The sequence below is a fragment of the Silene latifolia genome, chromosome 2 (genome assembly GCF_048544455.1).
Source record: "Silene latifolia isolate original U9 population chromosome 2, ASM4854445v1, whole genome shotgun sequence".
NCBI lineage: Eukaryota > Viridiplantae > Streptophyta > Magnoliopsida > Caryophyllales > Caryophyllaceae > Silene > Silene latifolia.
In genome coordinates this window covers 194,494,045-194,510,464 of record NC_133527.1, presented here as the reverse complement: position 1 = coordinate 194,510,464, position 16,420 = coordinate 194,494,045, and the positions used below count along the sequence as shown (strand labels likewise).

Below are 16,420 nucleotides of genomic sequence, written 5' to 3'. Positions count from 1 at the left end.
TCCACTTTGGTCCATTTGATCCGGTCTGGTTCGGTCCACGTGTTTTTATAGTCCAGACCGGATCGGACCAATATTAATATGATCTGGTCCTCAATCGACTTCTTAACCCTTCTTTGATCTTCGGTCCAGAGAGTTTGGTCCGGTCCGATCCGATCGTGGTCCCGTACCAATGAACACCTCTAACTATATCCTACACATTTTTCTTTTTTTTTTTCCAAACTAACCTCCTCAGAAAAATAACAAAAAGAAGTTCTCCCTTTTATTTCTCCTCCAAAACTCAATCAATTTGATAACAATTTGACAATTGTAGATCTTAATCTTTTCATATCACAATTAATTTTTACATTTTATTAACAATTTTATAAACAGTTGTGTTTTAATCGATTTCAAGCTCCAAAAAATACGGTCCGTTTTTCTTAAGACCATTGCTTTTGGTCTGAAATAAGACGGGTAACATGTCATCATTTTACAATAAAATGTTGTTATTTTTTGATAACATGTTACCATTATTATTCACATTATTTTTAGGGTAAAAAATGACACCTATAGTCATAACATTTTGTTAATTAATTAGTTACATTTTCTTAAAAAATTGCAACATTTTATCCGTCTGACAAATAAGACCAAAAGTGTCCATCTGAAACAAAAATTTGTGCAAAAAATGGAAGCAAGTGCTAAGGTATTCTTTAAACAAGTATTATTAAATAACTCGGAAAATACAGAATATTTTTTTTTCCTCCCCTTTTTTAACCGACCTTAAAATGAGTTAAAGTGTGCTCTGTTAGAAATGTTTTCTTTTACTAGGATTTGTACGTGCTACAAGTACGAAATATTTGATTAATCTCTTTGTTCTAATGGATAATTCATTTATTCCGTTTATTTATTTATCTATTTCATTTTGATGGTCTCAGTTAGTTATTTATATTTTTATTTTGAGAATGTTTTTCATGAACAATTTAATTCTTCACACTCAATTTTAGCATCTGATTATAATAGAACTTTTTATCCTCTTTTGGGCTTACTGGCCTTACTCATAACACCCTGTTTCGCATTGTTGTAATCACTAGTATCAAGGGTGGACCCACCTAGGAGCAAGGGGTGGTGTCCGCTACCCCCAAACATAAAAAAAATCATTTAAAAGACGGATTTTTGTTACCCCAATTATTGCTAAATAGTAAATAAGTAAATATTATCCCATTATATGTGCATTAAACATCTTGTTGTTCAATGGTAAAGGCTTTGGTTTTACATTAATTGTCCCGGGTTCGAATCCCTCTACAATAGAGTAAATTGTTTTTTTGCTAATGATATAAACTTACAACAAGACTAAGGCTCTGTTTGGCAGTACGCTTCAGGTACCTGATTTGTCTCAAGTAGCTTTTTTGCAAAAACTTTCAGGTACCTGATTTTTTTTAAAGTGTTTGGCAACTACCTTTTTTGACCTGAAAAGGTACATTCAAATAAAAAGCTACCTCATGTAGCTTTTGAGAAATCAAAAATTCGATTTCTTTTAACTACCTATTTTACCCTTATTTTTCTTTAATGTTACCAATTAAAAAAAACCTCATTCAATTCAATAGTTCTCCAAAAAAAATTACCATTGCCGTTTCACTGCACTCTCACAAGTACAAGACTTGAGTATCGGATTGCTCCGCCGACTTGCTTCTACGGATAGAGGTATTGTTAATTGTTTCTTTTTCATTAATTTAGCGTGATTCGGTCAAATTGGCTTAATTAATTATCTAGTATGAATAGAAAATCCAATTAAAATTTCATTATAGGTGGGTTTTGTAGAGGATGATCATGGTTTGATTAGTAGGAGTTATGTTATCAGTTTGATGGATGATTGGAGTCTTGGTTCTTTAGGAGCTTTACATAATTCAAATCAGCTAATCGATCGAAGAAACCTCAATTTTATTTTTTCTAAGAACCCTAGTAATTTGACCTTTGCATAAATTGATTCTTCCAACTCAAATGGGAAAATAGAGTGAAAACTTCACTCGTGCTAGGATATACAGCCAAGTAAAAATAAAGAGAAAATTTTGTGTGAAAGAGAGAGGTGGTCAGAGGACGAAAGATTTGGGAATGACAGCCTTATAGGTGGTATTTTAATATCACAAATTCTCATTTGTGACGACGATATCCGTCACAAGTTTTGTGACGGATATCGTTTCCTCTCACAAATGACCCATAGAAAGGTGAGGGGGAAGCACATGGGAAGTGCCTCACCTTGTCCCCTCTCCCTTTTTGTGAGAGGTATTGTGACGGGATTAGCCCGTCACAAGCAAGACTAGCTGTTTTAATATATGCTCCGAAAAATTTATTCAAATTCCTAATGATTTGTACTGGGTACTTTTATGGTTTTCTATATGGTTTTCTTTCATTGTTTTGTCTGCTATTCTGTACTACACTCCTTGCATCTAGGACAACCATTTATAGCGTCATAATAATGTGATGTTCAGCTACAGAAATTTGAGGTTGACAAGTGAAAAACACTAGCTGATCTACTAATAAAAGTAAAATGGTGAACATAATGTTTGCTTGAATTTGTAGCTGATCAACTACTAGAATAGTTTAGCATTTGCTCCAACTACTAATGATGTTGCAGGCTGGTAGGCTGTTGGCCTGCGTCTTGGTTCTTGTGGCTGTGTGTATATATGTCAACCGTGAGTCGAAAATTTGTATATCAGTAACATCACTAATTGTAATGCAACAACTAAAATACGTATCTCTAAAGCTTAATTTCATAATGGGATTTGCTGGTTTCATTATACTAATAAATTGGTTTCATGTTCAACGGTTAAGATGGAATTAGGTAATGAGAAAAAGGATGGAAACTTTAGATGGACGGATAATGATGTGACGGTGTTATGTGAGGTTTGTATTAACTACATCCATAAAAATGGGTGGGGACAAGCCTTTAGGTGGCATGAGATCCACAAAGAGGTGCAAGAGAAAACTGGTCGAAAGTATCAGTTTAAAAGTATGAAAAATAAATTTGATTCAATGAGAACTGATTGGTACCTTTGGAAGTTTTTAAAGAACGGAGAGACTGGGCTTGGGTTGGATCCTGCTTCAGGTAGAATAAGTGCTTCAGATGAATGGTGGAAGAACAAAATTGCGGTAAGTTTTTGTTGAATATTAATGTATCTAACTATTCTTAAAGTTATTTATTATGATATCATAGTTGTAATTGTATATATCATTTTTACAGGCTAAACCAGATGCGAAAAAGTTCAAAAACAAACCATTAAATCCTACCTTTGAAGATTTATATTTCCAAATTTTTGAAAGTAAACGTGCTACAGAAGAAGGCGTTGTGGCTCCAAGTATGGATCCTTCAAGCGTGAATGTAGTAAATGTAGAAGGTGATCTAGAAGGTGATCTAAATGAAGGGAATGATGAAGATGATGCTTACTATGAGTACAGTCAACATTCATCCGTCTTAGGAAATTTAGAGAGTCAAGAACAATCCTTTTACAGAAATTTTTTGAAGGAGGTCTCATCAGATACCCAAGCGCCAACTTCAAACCAAGGTTTGGATAACAACTTAGATACTCATGGTTTAAACAATTTCGACACTCAGGTACCACATATGGTGCATACTCAAAATACTAGTGCCACACAAGCCAACACGGGTGAGAAAAGAAGCACTTCATGTGGTTCTAAACTCCCTCAAAGTATTATTAGAAAGACTATAAAACCTACTCAAATGAAGCGTCGAAGAAGACAATCAGCTGGATCCACAATGTTATCCGGTCAGATTGGCGATATGGTGAACACGTGCACTCGTGCATTAGAAATTTTGGAATCTGATGTCAATCCTCCTACTACTACTACTGCTGAGGGTAGTTCTAATAATACTCAAGTTGGATCCAAAGATTCTAGTGTAGGTATGGCTATGAATGTTGTTAATCGGATGGTAAGTGAATGTTGGTTAGTGAAGGGTACTGAATCGTGGTGCTTTTTGATCCATTTACTTGAAGATAGTGTGAGAAGAGAGTTAATTATGAAGATGGAGGATGATAAAGATAGAATGGCTTGGTTAGACTTCATGCAGCGTAGAGAGAAATAAATTGCTCGACTATTGATTTTTTAGAAAGCACTCATGTTTAGACGTGTTTTTGAACTAGTACTTAAATTTATTATATCGTATCGAATTTTTTATTTGTTGGATGAACAACTATTATGAATAAGTAAGATTGTTTTTAAGTTTCTATTGTGTTTATGTTTTTTTTTTCAATTACGTAGGTTATCATGGACAATGAGGAAAGGAAAAGGAGAAAGCGTAAATTATTTTGGATTATGGCGACTAGTACTACTTCCGCCATATCAACTTACTTTTATAAATATATTTACAAGGAACCATGCATGACTTCAATTTATACGGGAGAGATTTGGATGCAAGAGGTTTTGAATGGACACCCTATTCGATGTGTAAATGCTTTTAGGATGGAATCAAGTATATTTAAACAATTGTGTTAAGACCTTCAATTGAACTATGGATTACGAGGGAGCGATAAAATGTCAGTTATTGAAAAAGTGGGTGTATTTATATATACCATGGCCTTGGGCATTTCTAATCGAGATGTGTGTGAGCGATTTCAACGCTCTGGTGAGACTATTAGCAGATCGTTTCATGAAGTGTTAGAAGCAATTAGTGGTAGAAGTAGAGGTTATATGAGCCTAGCACGTGACATCATAAAGCCAGAAGATGCTTCTTTTCCATATATACCACTTCATATTGCAAACGATGAAAGATATGCGCCATATTTTAAGGTATTGAATTTATAATTATCGTAAAAGAAATATTTTATAATGCTACATTTAATTAACCTTCTGAACATATTTTCTTTATTTGCATAATAGGATTGTATTGGATGCATTGATGGAACACATATAGCTGCTTGTATTCCGGAGGCGGACCAATTACGTTACATAGGAAGGAAGGGGATACCTACCTTCAATGTCATGGGTGTATGTGATTTTGACATGTGTTTCACATTTATATCTGTTGGGTGGGCTGGTACTGCACATGATACTCGTATTTTTACTCATGCAATTAATAAACCGGAATTGAACTTTCCAAAGCCACCGCATGGCAGGTATTATTTGGTGGATAAAGGATATCCTGATAGAAAGGGGTATATGGTACCATATCCGAAAACAAGGTATCACAAGTCTCAGTTTGAAAATGAGCCGCCAGGTAATTCTAAAGAAGCCTTTAATAAAGTGCACTCATCACTTCGAAGTTGTATCGAGAGGTCATTTGGGGTGCTTAAGAAAAGATGGAAAATATTACACTTTATGCCGCAATTTAGAGTGGAAACTCAAATTGATGTTATAATGGCGGCTTTTGCCTTGCATAATTACATCCGGAAAAACTCACCGGATGACTTATTATTTAGGACTCTTGAGGAGTATCCAGATTACATACCAGATGAAGAACTACCGGACATTGGTAATAATGTCACAAGTAATGAAAATGTGAACGAGTCGTCGATGGAAATGAAAAGCATCCGCGATAATATTGCTACTTTAATTTGGGATGCAACTTAATTAATTTCTTTTTTCTTATGTACGAGTTTAATAGAGAATTAATTTTTTATCCATAAAATACATTTTTCGATGATATATTGTTTTATTTTATTTTTTTTCGTTTTACCTAATGGTTGATATATTAATTATTGTTCTCATTTTTTTTGAAACATGTTGGAGACTTGTACATATATATTGAAAAAATTACATTATGACTTTATTACTAATAACGCCAACACCAATAACACAAAAATAATAGTAAAAACATAAACGATAACAATAATAAACCATGTCCTTTTACGTCATTTTGTCAAATATCACCTACCTTTTTCAGTTGTTTCCAAACATTTTAATAAAAATCAATTCCTTATCATTTTCTTAATTTTCAAATACCTTTTCAAATTACCTTTTCGTTTTCAAATACCTTTTCGTGTTTAGTGACCTTTTCGTGTTTCAAATACCTTTTTTTGGCTAGTTTTGCCAAACAGAGCTCCGTTTGGCACGACATTTCAGGTAGCTTATTTGACCAAAGTAGCTTATTTGACCAAAGTTTCAGCTACCTAATTTTTTTGCAAGTGTTTGGCAAGTAGCTTATTTGGTCAAATAAGACTGAAAATGAAATGCTTCTCCTCGGGTAGCATTTGAGAAATCAGTCCTAAAATGACTTATTTTCCATTTTGTACCCCTTTTATTCTATAATATTAAATAATTTTCATATCCTTTTACGTCATTTTACCAAAATCAAGCTTTTTCGATTAGTTTGTCAAACACATTTTTATATAATCGATTACTTATCAACTCCTAATTTTCAAATTCCTTATCGATTCCATTCCAGGTTTCGATTAATTTTTCGATTTTAATTATCTTTTTCGAGTTTCAAATTTATATTTTCGCGATCTTTTGCCAAACAGAGCCTTACCATTGTTTTAACTGCAAATTACATTCATATACTTCCATATCGGTGTGAAATCTAGACAGTTTGTGCATAAACGTGTATGCTCTTCGGTCAGCGGTCCGCGTTCCTCGTGACTCTCGTAGTTTTAGGTTAATTTTGTACACAAATTAATTACATTCCACTTTTACCCCCAAATTAATGAATTAATCCTTTTTTAGAAAAAGTGCAGAAATTAAAATTGTAGATCATTTTTCCTGAAATACTGTTACTGAATTTGGGTCATACAGGGTGTCGTTATCTCTTTTCCAGAGAGTGCCCTGTTTACCCTATTTATGTGGGTTGGATGATAATCGCTAATTTAAAGGTGACATAGGCAGAAATCTGATAGGAGTGATTTAACAATCCTAATAAATAAGGCTTCAAACTAGACCTCGCAAAACGGGTTAATGGGTCGGGCAATTAGGGCCGGTCAATTCGGGTCTCTCATATTATCGGGTTATTTCGGATCGAGTTGTTTCGGGTGTTTTTCGGGTATGTTGGTCGGGTCATTTTCGAGCTAAAGCGGGTCGGGTTATTTCGGGCTCGGGTTAATTTCGGGTCTACTATTAAGACAAAAAAAAGTACGTTTGGTATTATTACCTATTTTAGTTCAGTTTTGATAATTGATTCTTTATTTTTAACAATATCAGTATTAATTGTGTTTTTAAATTAGTCATTTTAAGTTTTTTAATTCAATTGGAGTTATGTTTTGTCGAGTCTTTCCGATCGGGTCATTTACGGGCAATTCAGCTCCGGAGTTATGTTTTGTCGAGTCTTTCCGATCGAGTCTAGTTTTTAAAATGTATTGGTCATCTAAAAATATTAAGTTATTATGAAAAAAATTTAAAATTTGAATAAATATTATCGATTTTTAATAGGACCTTCTATTGTTATTTTGGCCTTACTCATACGAGCTCTTCTGAACCAATTTATAAGCAATCAGGGACGAAGCTAGGATAAAATAGCAACCGGGGCCGATATTTTAGTTTTTTCGTATAAATAGATGTTTAATTTCAAGTAAATCTTACATCACTATTTTAGCGTTTTTAATATTTATTCGAGTTTATTTATCGCCGCGGGTATTTTAAAACTCCTATATGAGGATTACAAATTTATCTTATTTTCGATTTTTGAAATATGAGCTCATTATTCTCTTTAAAAACAATCGTTTTATAACATTATTAACATTTATATGGGCAGAAAAAATAAAAAAATAATATGAATAACAATATGTTTCTTGTAAAACGATATTACAGTAGCTTCGCACATATCATTTTCCAAACGGGAATAAAAGGTTAGTATATTACCATATTTGTAAAGCGCTCTCAATATAATTTTAAAATCTTTCTCTAAATAAAAAAGATTGTTTACAAAGTTACAATAATAAATGGATGTTTAATAAGAGTACGAAATTGGATATTACCAAAAATATGTTAGTGCAACTAAAGTCTAAAAATGCAAGATTTATTTTATAAATGTAATAATGCGGTCAACTTAAAACTAAAAACTAATGAAGGCAGAAAGTTGAATAAATGAAGGGCAACAGGAGTCGAACACTTGATTGATCCCTAGAACAAATGTAAGCACCCATCCAACTCTGCCAAACACAAGATATGCTTTATATATGCGAAAAATTCTATTAAGTCTTGCCCGGGCCATGGCCCAGTTGGCCAAAGCATAGCTTCGTCACTGGAGAGAGCAAATTAGATGGGAGAAGCTTACGATGGGAGACGGAGCTGATTGTACTAGACTACTTGAGCTCGAGGGACTATGTTTGAGTTCGGTTTTATACTAGAGATACAAAGACACAAAAAGTCAACCATGTTTGTTTGTTTGTTAGAATATTTTTTTATTTTTTTTTTTTTTTTTGAGGGAAATTGTTTGTTAGAATTTTTAAAATTGTTTTCATTAATCATTTTTTTTATTTTCTTAAAATACTTTTTTTAATGGTTATTTATTTAAATGAAATATAAATAGACAACTCGCTAACGGAAATCAATCAATCAATACTATATATTAAATCCAGAAACCAAGGGACTTCAATGTAATTAAAGAAAGTTATACAAATTAATTATATTATATAGTTTTAAATCAATAACACCGTGTGATGGACCTGATTAAGGGATCTCAATGCAAATATTATATAGTTTGGGTTAAAATTAAATTATATAGAAACTTGGAAATTTTCCTAAGCATTTATAAGAGACTAAAACATGGTCAATTTCCTTAAAATAAAATAATTAATTAAGATACTTGGTAATTTTCCTAAATATTTATAGAAGACTAGAAATGGTCAATTTCCTTAAAATAAAATAATTAATTAGAGTATAAACATGCACACTTATGGTATTAATTATTATTATCATAAATTATATATTAAATTTAAAACCTATGCAATTTTATTAAACTTTATAGTTTATTAGAGTATAGAGATGTTAATTATTTAACATACAAAAATATAATACAAGTAGGTTATAATTAATTCAAGTTAGATTCCATAATATATCATATCACATAATTCTTTCGATTTGATTTAATGCATATATGTAATATATTTATATAAATATATAATCCTCTTAAAATTGCATGCCTAAGTAGTAAAAGTAATTTCGTCGATAAAGAAAAAAATTGTAGTAACATTGAATATAGTTATATGATAGTATCACTCATTTGAGTAGTAAAAGTAGCAATATTATCAGCGAGATTAGTGAAAGTGGTAAAAACAACGAGAGTAGTGAAATAATCAATATTAATGCAGCAATAGTGAAAATAACAATAATTACGGCGGGAGTAGTGAAATTATCAATATTAATGCGGCAGTGGTGACAGTAACAATAATTATGGCGGGAGTAGTGAAAGTAACAATGATTATGGGCAAGTAGTGAAATGTTATTACTATTTTTTCATTAATAAGAGAGAAATATTAATATCGAGAGTAGTGAATTTGTCTCAAAATTTATTTCATCGTAATTTTATAATATATCATAGAAAAATATATTAATGATAAATTTAAGGGTTATACAACTTTAAGTAATTTTATTTAATGAAAAAAAATAAATGGCAAGTAGAGGTAACCCGGGCGAAGCCGGGCACCAATACTAGTACTTGTTAATTTGGTATCAAAATAAATGTCCTGAAATAGTGAAATCAGAGAGAAATAGACGGAATAAACATTTGATGTGTTGGTACTAGTTTTATTCAATATTTCTCTTATTTGAAAAAAAAAAGTTTTTTATTTTCACCTTTTCAATTGACCTTAAAAAAGTTAAAGAAAGCTCTATTAGAAATTGTTTCTGTTACTAGGATATATATGTGTTATAAAGTACTCGTGTGAATTATAAAATATTGGTTGTTTTCTCTGTTTTAATCAATATAGTTATTTTGTTGAAATTTCCTCACAGATTAAAGTCAAATAGACAATTATCGGTAAGTAGAGTTTGTCCGTGTTGACTAGAGATCAATTATACAAGAAAATGTGCCTTGGCGTTCAAGGCGATCCGACTTGATTAAAGATCTGAGATGATAATTAGTTCAATAATAGACTCGTGTGGAACAAGTCTTCACCAAGTCATCGTGATTCATGGCATGAGCTTCAAGCGGACAACAAGGGAAATAACACATGCTTGCATTTCATGTGCTTCGTGCTACAAATGTGCCTTAGTGAAAACATCGTTTAATTGAGAAATGGATCCTCTCTATTTCTTTTCTCTCCATTTCTTCTCACAATTCCCTTTAACTCCTATTTCTCCGTTATTTTTTTACGTAAATTTAGAACCGTTAGATGTTATCAAAATACGATCTGAACCATTTATAAGAACTTGCCTCTCCATTTCTTTTTAGGAAATGGAGAGAAAACGAACACGTTTAATTCATTTGAAGTCTTCGGCTGTTATCCTTCAAGATATTGTTATACTACATAGGCGATTTCGTTGCTAACGGGATATGAACTACTCCCTCCTTCCCGGTCATTTGTTGTCCTTTGGTTTTGGCACAAAAATCAAGGAAAGAGGAAATGACCAATTAGTAAATGACATGTGGACCAAATTAAGTGTGAATAGCCAAATTATTCATCAAATGCAATCCTAAAATAGAAATGACAACAAATAACTGAGACACCCCAAAATGGAAAAGGACAACAAATCACCGGAACAGAAGGAGTATCAACTATGTGATGACTGATGAGTATCAATTTTCATAACTTTACCGCTTCTAATAGCTGACATTTGTTGAGTGCTTGAGTCAATTTAATTTAATAATAGTATATACTCATATAAATTAGGTAGGATTGAGAAAATGCCAATAAATATGTCTAGTCATGAATTATTTTAACCACAAATAAAAAACTAAAAAAGAAATAAAGTATAATGTGAAACTTATTTTGAGACGATGTGGAAATAAAATTTCACGAACAAAAAAACAAAACAAAATATCAATGTTATTGGGCTCGAACATAGATTGAAGATCTACAAGTGCACTATAATGGAGTAGCAAACAGTCCAAATGAAGGCCCAAAATTCATGCAAATTAACAACCCAATGATAAATACTACTCCCTATATTCAATTCCACTTTACATGTATTCCATTTCCGTCCATTCAACTCCACTTTACAGGTTTTCTTATTTGGCTAAAAAAATGACAATTTTATCCTTATTGAAAATCTTTATTTACAAAAAATGTCACCCAAATCCCACACTAACCCACCATAAAACCCCACCTTTATGTTTTTTTTGTTGTGAAATTAAGAGTATGAAGAATTAGAGAGAGAAACTCAAGACAAAGTAAGGGAGACAGAACCGTATATTATTTCATTATGAGAGGGTATATATATACATTCAATGAGGGCAAAGTTTCCATAAGATAGAATATTCTGAGATATGGACATCCATATAATAATATTTCATAACACTCCCCCTTGGATGTCCATTACTGAAGAAGATGTCTCGTTAAAAACCTTACTAGAAAAACCCTATGGGAAAAATGCTAGAAAGGAAAAGAGTACAATAATCTTCAAACACGCATAATAATAGTTGCCTCGTTAAAACCTTTCCATGAAAAACCCAGTGGGACAAAACCATAGATAAGGAAAAAGAGTACAACTCGTGTCAACTCCCCCTGATGATTACATAACTTGATATATCTTGAAATGATTCATGCTTTGACATAACTTCTCGATTGTTGAAGTAGTACCCATTATGGTTGATAAACTTGAATCTTCGATCGATAGAAATCCATGACAGCTTCGATATCATATTTCTTTGAGAACTCACCGTCTGGATATAATCATTTCATAATAACTCTTTGATCTTCATTTCAAAATAATACTTCCGTAATAGTGATATAATTTCTCCTCAATAAACGACATAACATTATATGTCTAAAACAATTGTCATCTCAACAATCACGATGACATGACTATAGCGTAATAATGCGCTTATAGTGCAACCTCATTAAAAACCTTGCTAGGAAAAACCCGTCGGGACAAAAAACCTAGTCGAAGGGAAAAAGAGTGTAGTCATCATTCCTTAATTCCATATCTTAAGGGTAATTAATCCGATAATTATTGAATAAATCATCTAATTCCTTTGAGCGATTTTCTTTGCTAAACCATATATATGTATGAATTGACATTCTCATTGTAGACTTTAACTACATTATTTTCCAATCATTATGGTACTTCTGAACCATAAGTTAATTTCACATGTTTAGCAAGAAGCTCATTTAAATATGAATTCTCATATGCTCAAACTTCAAGTTGAGACAATAACTTTTCAAATAAACTCTATAAGAGTTTTGACTTTTGATGTTCCATTTTGAAACTAATCACGATATCTTTCAATCGTATTGTAGAGGTTTATATATTTCATCAAGAGTTTCACTAACTCAATTGATCAATCATTAACAATTGATGATCATTTATAAGAGGCTCATACAGGGAGTTATCCTCAAAGGAGTAGATCGTAATATATTCCTCCTTTCCAACATTATCCATTCTAAATTATATTATGAAACATGTGCATGCATATGATATGAAACTAAGTTCTAAATAACATATCCTAACAAATATGCAATAATAATAATGTAAATATTAAAACTAATATGCAATGATGAATTTACTCTGTATATGCACATGATGATGACTCAAAATGCAAACTGATCAGTTTTCTTTCCAATATTCATAATTTGGATTGACTTCAGGTCAATAATTGGACTTATAGTCCATGAGCTCATTTATAATCATTGATTATATGTCGACAATCAAAATGGACTTAAATTTACGATCCCCATTTATAAAGTCCATAAAATATCGCGCGAAAATGTATGTAGGTTCCATAAATATATCGATATAATTTCATCACTTCTTGATGATATCAGTACTGTTTGATGATATCTGAATCTGAATATGTATGTGGTACCATTATATTCATTTAAGCCATCTATTATCCTTCAGATATCGTGTCACTTCAGGGACACTTCAAATATAGCAATTATATGTCACCAACTGCTTGAACTTGTTACTTGCTATTTGACATTCATGGGAACCGCCAATTCATCTTGACTTTTATTATAATACACTTCAGGTGTATATACTTGTATTAATCTGGTAAAACATATGGTTATATCAAATTCAAAAACCTCTACTCAATGAATTTAACGTATAACCTTCTCTGAACTTTTGTTTCAGTATGGGATCAATTTTGTTTTTACCAGCTTTTAACTCACATTTCTCCCCCTAAGGTGGTAAAAATTATAACCAATGTATAGTCTAAATATTTATCATAACCACCTTAGATCTCAATTTCTCATATCATCGATGAGAATTTATATGGGCATATTTGTACTATAACAGATATTTCTGGAAGAAATGTGTAATGCAGTTGGATTTTTAATGTGCTGATTTACAATGCCCAATTTAAGAGATCAACGATTTTATAGAAAAATCTGAATGTGATTTTTAATCACGGGAACTACTCAGAAAAATCATTATATGTGATTACACTCAATATAATGTCAATCCATACACGAACATTTAAGTTCTTTATTCAATATCGAGTAGTGTTTAGATCTCCAACATCATACATACTCAATCTCAGTGTAGTGTCTTGCCTTTAATAAAATTTCTACACGAGAGAATTTCAGCACTTATCTTTTCTTGAAGATAAACTCAAGGTTTATCAAAACGGGTATAGTAAGAACCCGGATGGCTTTAATTTGTCACATCTGAATCATTTCATGTCAACTTTCTTAGTTTGCCAAAAATACACGGCAAACTTTAATCAAAATTGGATGTATCTCAATAATTTCACTTATCACATGCCATATTTTTGTTGACTATATTCATCACTCTAATCTTATGGTTAGTAATACTTTATCCAACCGGATAAATGATGTGACATATGACACAATATGTGTCTCATATATGTAGGCAAGACTCGTCAATATTCCAATGAGGAATATATTACTCTTTGAGTATTTTCATATGACCTTTCATGAAATATTCACTTTCATGAGATATTTTCATTTCTTTCAATGAACAACTTTGGCTCAATAAGGTCACATCATTAAGCTTAATTAAGGCTTCTTTACTTGGCTCAATAAGGCCACATCATTAGGCTCAGTTAAGGCTGCAACATTAGGCTTATCATAACGCCATATTTTCGATCTCTGCTACAGACAGAGTCTTTATGAGATGTCACATTCACTTTAAGGAATGGATCAAATTTCATATCTCATTATACTGTTCAACTTCAGGTGAACAAGAATCAATTCGCAAATAAATTTGCCTTGATAAAGACCGCTTTAAACTCAACAGCGGTACATATTCTCATAGAGGTGGACTTTCGGCCACTAGCATTTACACGTGGACTTCTGGCCACTTACACTTATACAACATGAATATATTGTACTGATGAGATGGTGTTAAATTAGCACACCCCCTTAAAACTTTGAACTTCAGGCCAAAGTTATAATATAGACATATCTGCTCATCATTATAAAATAAATCTTTTAAAACTTATAGTCCAATATTATCTGATATGTCCTTTTCCAAAACTTTTCACCACATATATAAAATTTCAGGTTCAATATTATACGTAAGTTTTATATGTAATCATCATGAATATAATATTATTATACATAAATAAAATTGTCAATAATGATTACTTTTATGTCACTTGTCCATATCGGAAGAAAGGCCTATAACAAATACGTCGTATGTCACTTGTCTATATTCAACATAAAAACTATACAGTGGATCGTACGAAACGCCGGTAAACACATGCGATTATATTGAAATCATTATTACTCAAAGTGACTAGACAATTGCAAAGCTTGTTCCATTACGCACAATGGGTTATAAGGAAAACGTTGTGGTCTAAAATCATGTTTAAATAATTAACAGTTTAACACAGTCAAATCACGTCATATACCAAATATAACCAAGAAATAATGAACTTTACAACCAAACAGCAGTAAAAAGAATTAAAGCTTTACGTTAGAACGAGGCGATTGCATGATTAAAATACACTCCCATGGTTGATAAATTTTAGTTTATACAATACCAAATTATGAAATAATTTTATTGGCGAGACCGTCTTTTTAAAGACTAAAACTTAATAAAGATGAAGACAAATATCCACCAAAGTAATAAACAAACAGTTTGTCTTTAAAACTCAGTTTATAATTACCAATAGATATAAGATGCTAGTTTGATTTAAATTGGTGTAGATCTTTTTTTTTTTTTTTTTTTTTATGGTAAACACAATTAACGCATGTATGAGGTAAGCAATATGCTATAGCAGACATGAATAAATTGTTAAAACACTACCTTATGCGTTTTATGCATGCACGGCTAATCATACGGATACCTTCGTAGATCTTAATAAATAATTATGGAGTATAACGTAAACAGGAAACATACCTTAATTAGCGGAATAAAATAATAAGATCTGATATGAACCTCCTGATTATCGGATCTAATTGATTCTAATTGATTGTACGAGATCATAATTAGAAATAATAAACTACGTTGCACCCGATGTAGAAATAATAATAAGGATGGTTAGAGACTCGTGCTGATAACGTGTTGTGAAATTAAGAGTATGAAGAATTAGAGAGAGAAACTCAAGACAAAGTAAGGGAGACAGAACCGTATATTATTTCATTATGAGAGGGTATATATATACATTCAATGAGGGCAAAGTTTCCATAAGATAGAATATTCTGAGATATGGACATCCATATAATAATATTTCATAACATTTTTAATATTTTTAACCTCTTCTTTCTCTTTCTCCATGTACTTTTAATACTTTTTTTAATCCGCTCCTTAATATTCGTGTAAAAACCAAAGTTGTAAAGTGGAGTTGAATGGAGGGAGTACTCCGTAGGTGTCTGACGGATAACTAGAGTTGATAAACTCGACCTAGTCCATCCGACATTCAATTCGATAGAATCTGAAAATATAATAATCCAAAATCGACCCAACGTTATTTGCGACCCGACACTCAATACAAACTATAATTAGTAGTTGGAAAGTGGAATCCAACCTAATTCGATATGAACATTGCCTAATATTCACCCGATAAGATTGATAGCACGACAATTATTAGCTTTATATTATATGTCTAACACAAGTAGCAAACCAACTAATGCTTGAAAACTAAAGTTATAGATAAAAACTGGAGTAATGCCATAAAAATACAATCATCAGACGCAATAATGACTCCATCTAAACCCAACCCAATCAATTAATTGAACCAAAATAAATTGACACGATAATAACCGGACATAAACCAAACTTGAACCAAGAGGACATGTTTGTTTGCTTTATAAGACGAAATATCACATATTCTCATTTAAGACAAACATTTTCCCGACTTTAAAAAGACCTCTCACAAGCTGTAAATGAAAAAGCAAGTTGGAGAGGGGTTGTGAGTAGACCTGACAAA

The 16,420-nt window shown here is 31.9% G+C and overlaps 1 protein-coding gene across 1 annotated transcript in view; it reads left to right on the top strand.

Annotated features, from left to right (window-relative positions):
- The window catches only part of LOC141644176 (uncharacterized), a 61,635-nt gene extending 57,422 nt beyond the window's left edge, over positions 1-4,213 (top strand). Inside the window, exons 2-3 of the mRNA XM_074453647.1 lie at positions 1,176-3,123; positions 3,215-4,213. Of these exons, the coding sequence (XP_074309748.1) occupies positions 2,806-3,123; positions 3,215-4,075 (1,179 nt within the window). The 5' untranslated portion in view covers positions 1,176-2,805 and the 3' untranslated portion in view covers positions 4,076-4,213. The remainder of the gene's footprint in view (positions 1-1,175; positions 3,124-3,214) is intronic.
- The last annotated feature ends 12,207 nt before the right edge of the window (positions 4,214-16,420 follow it).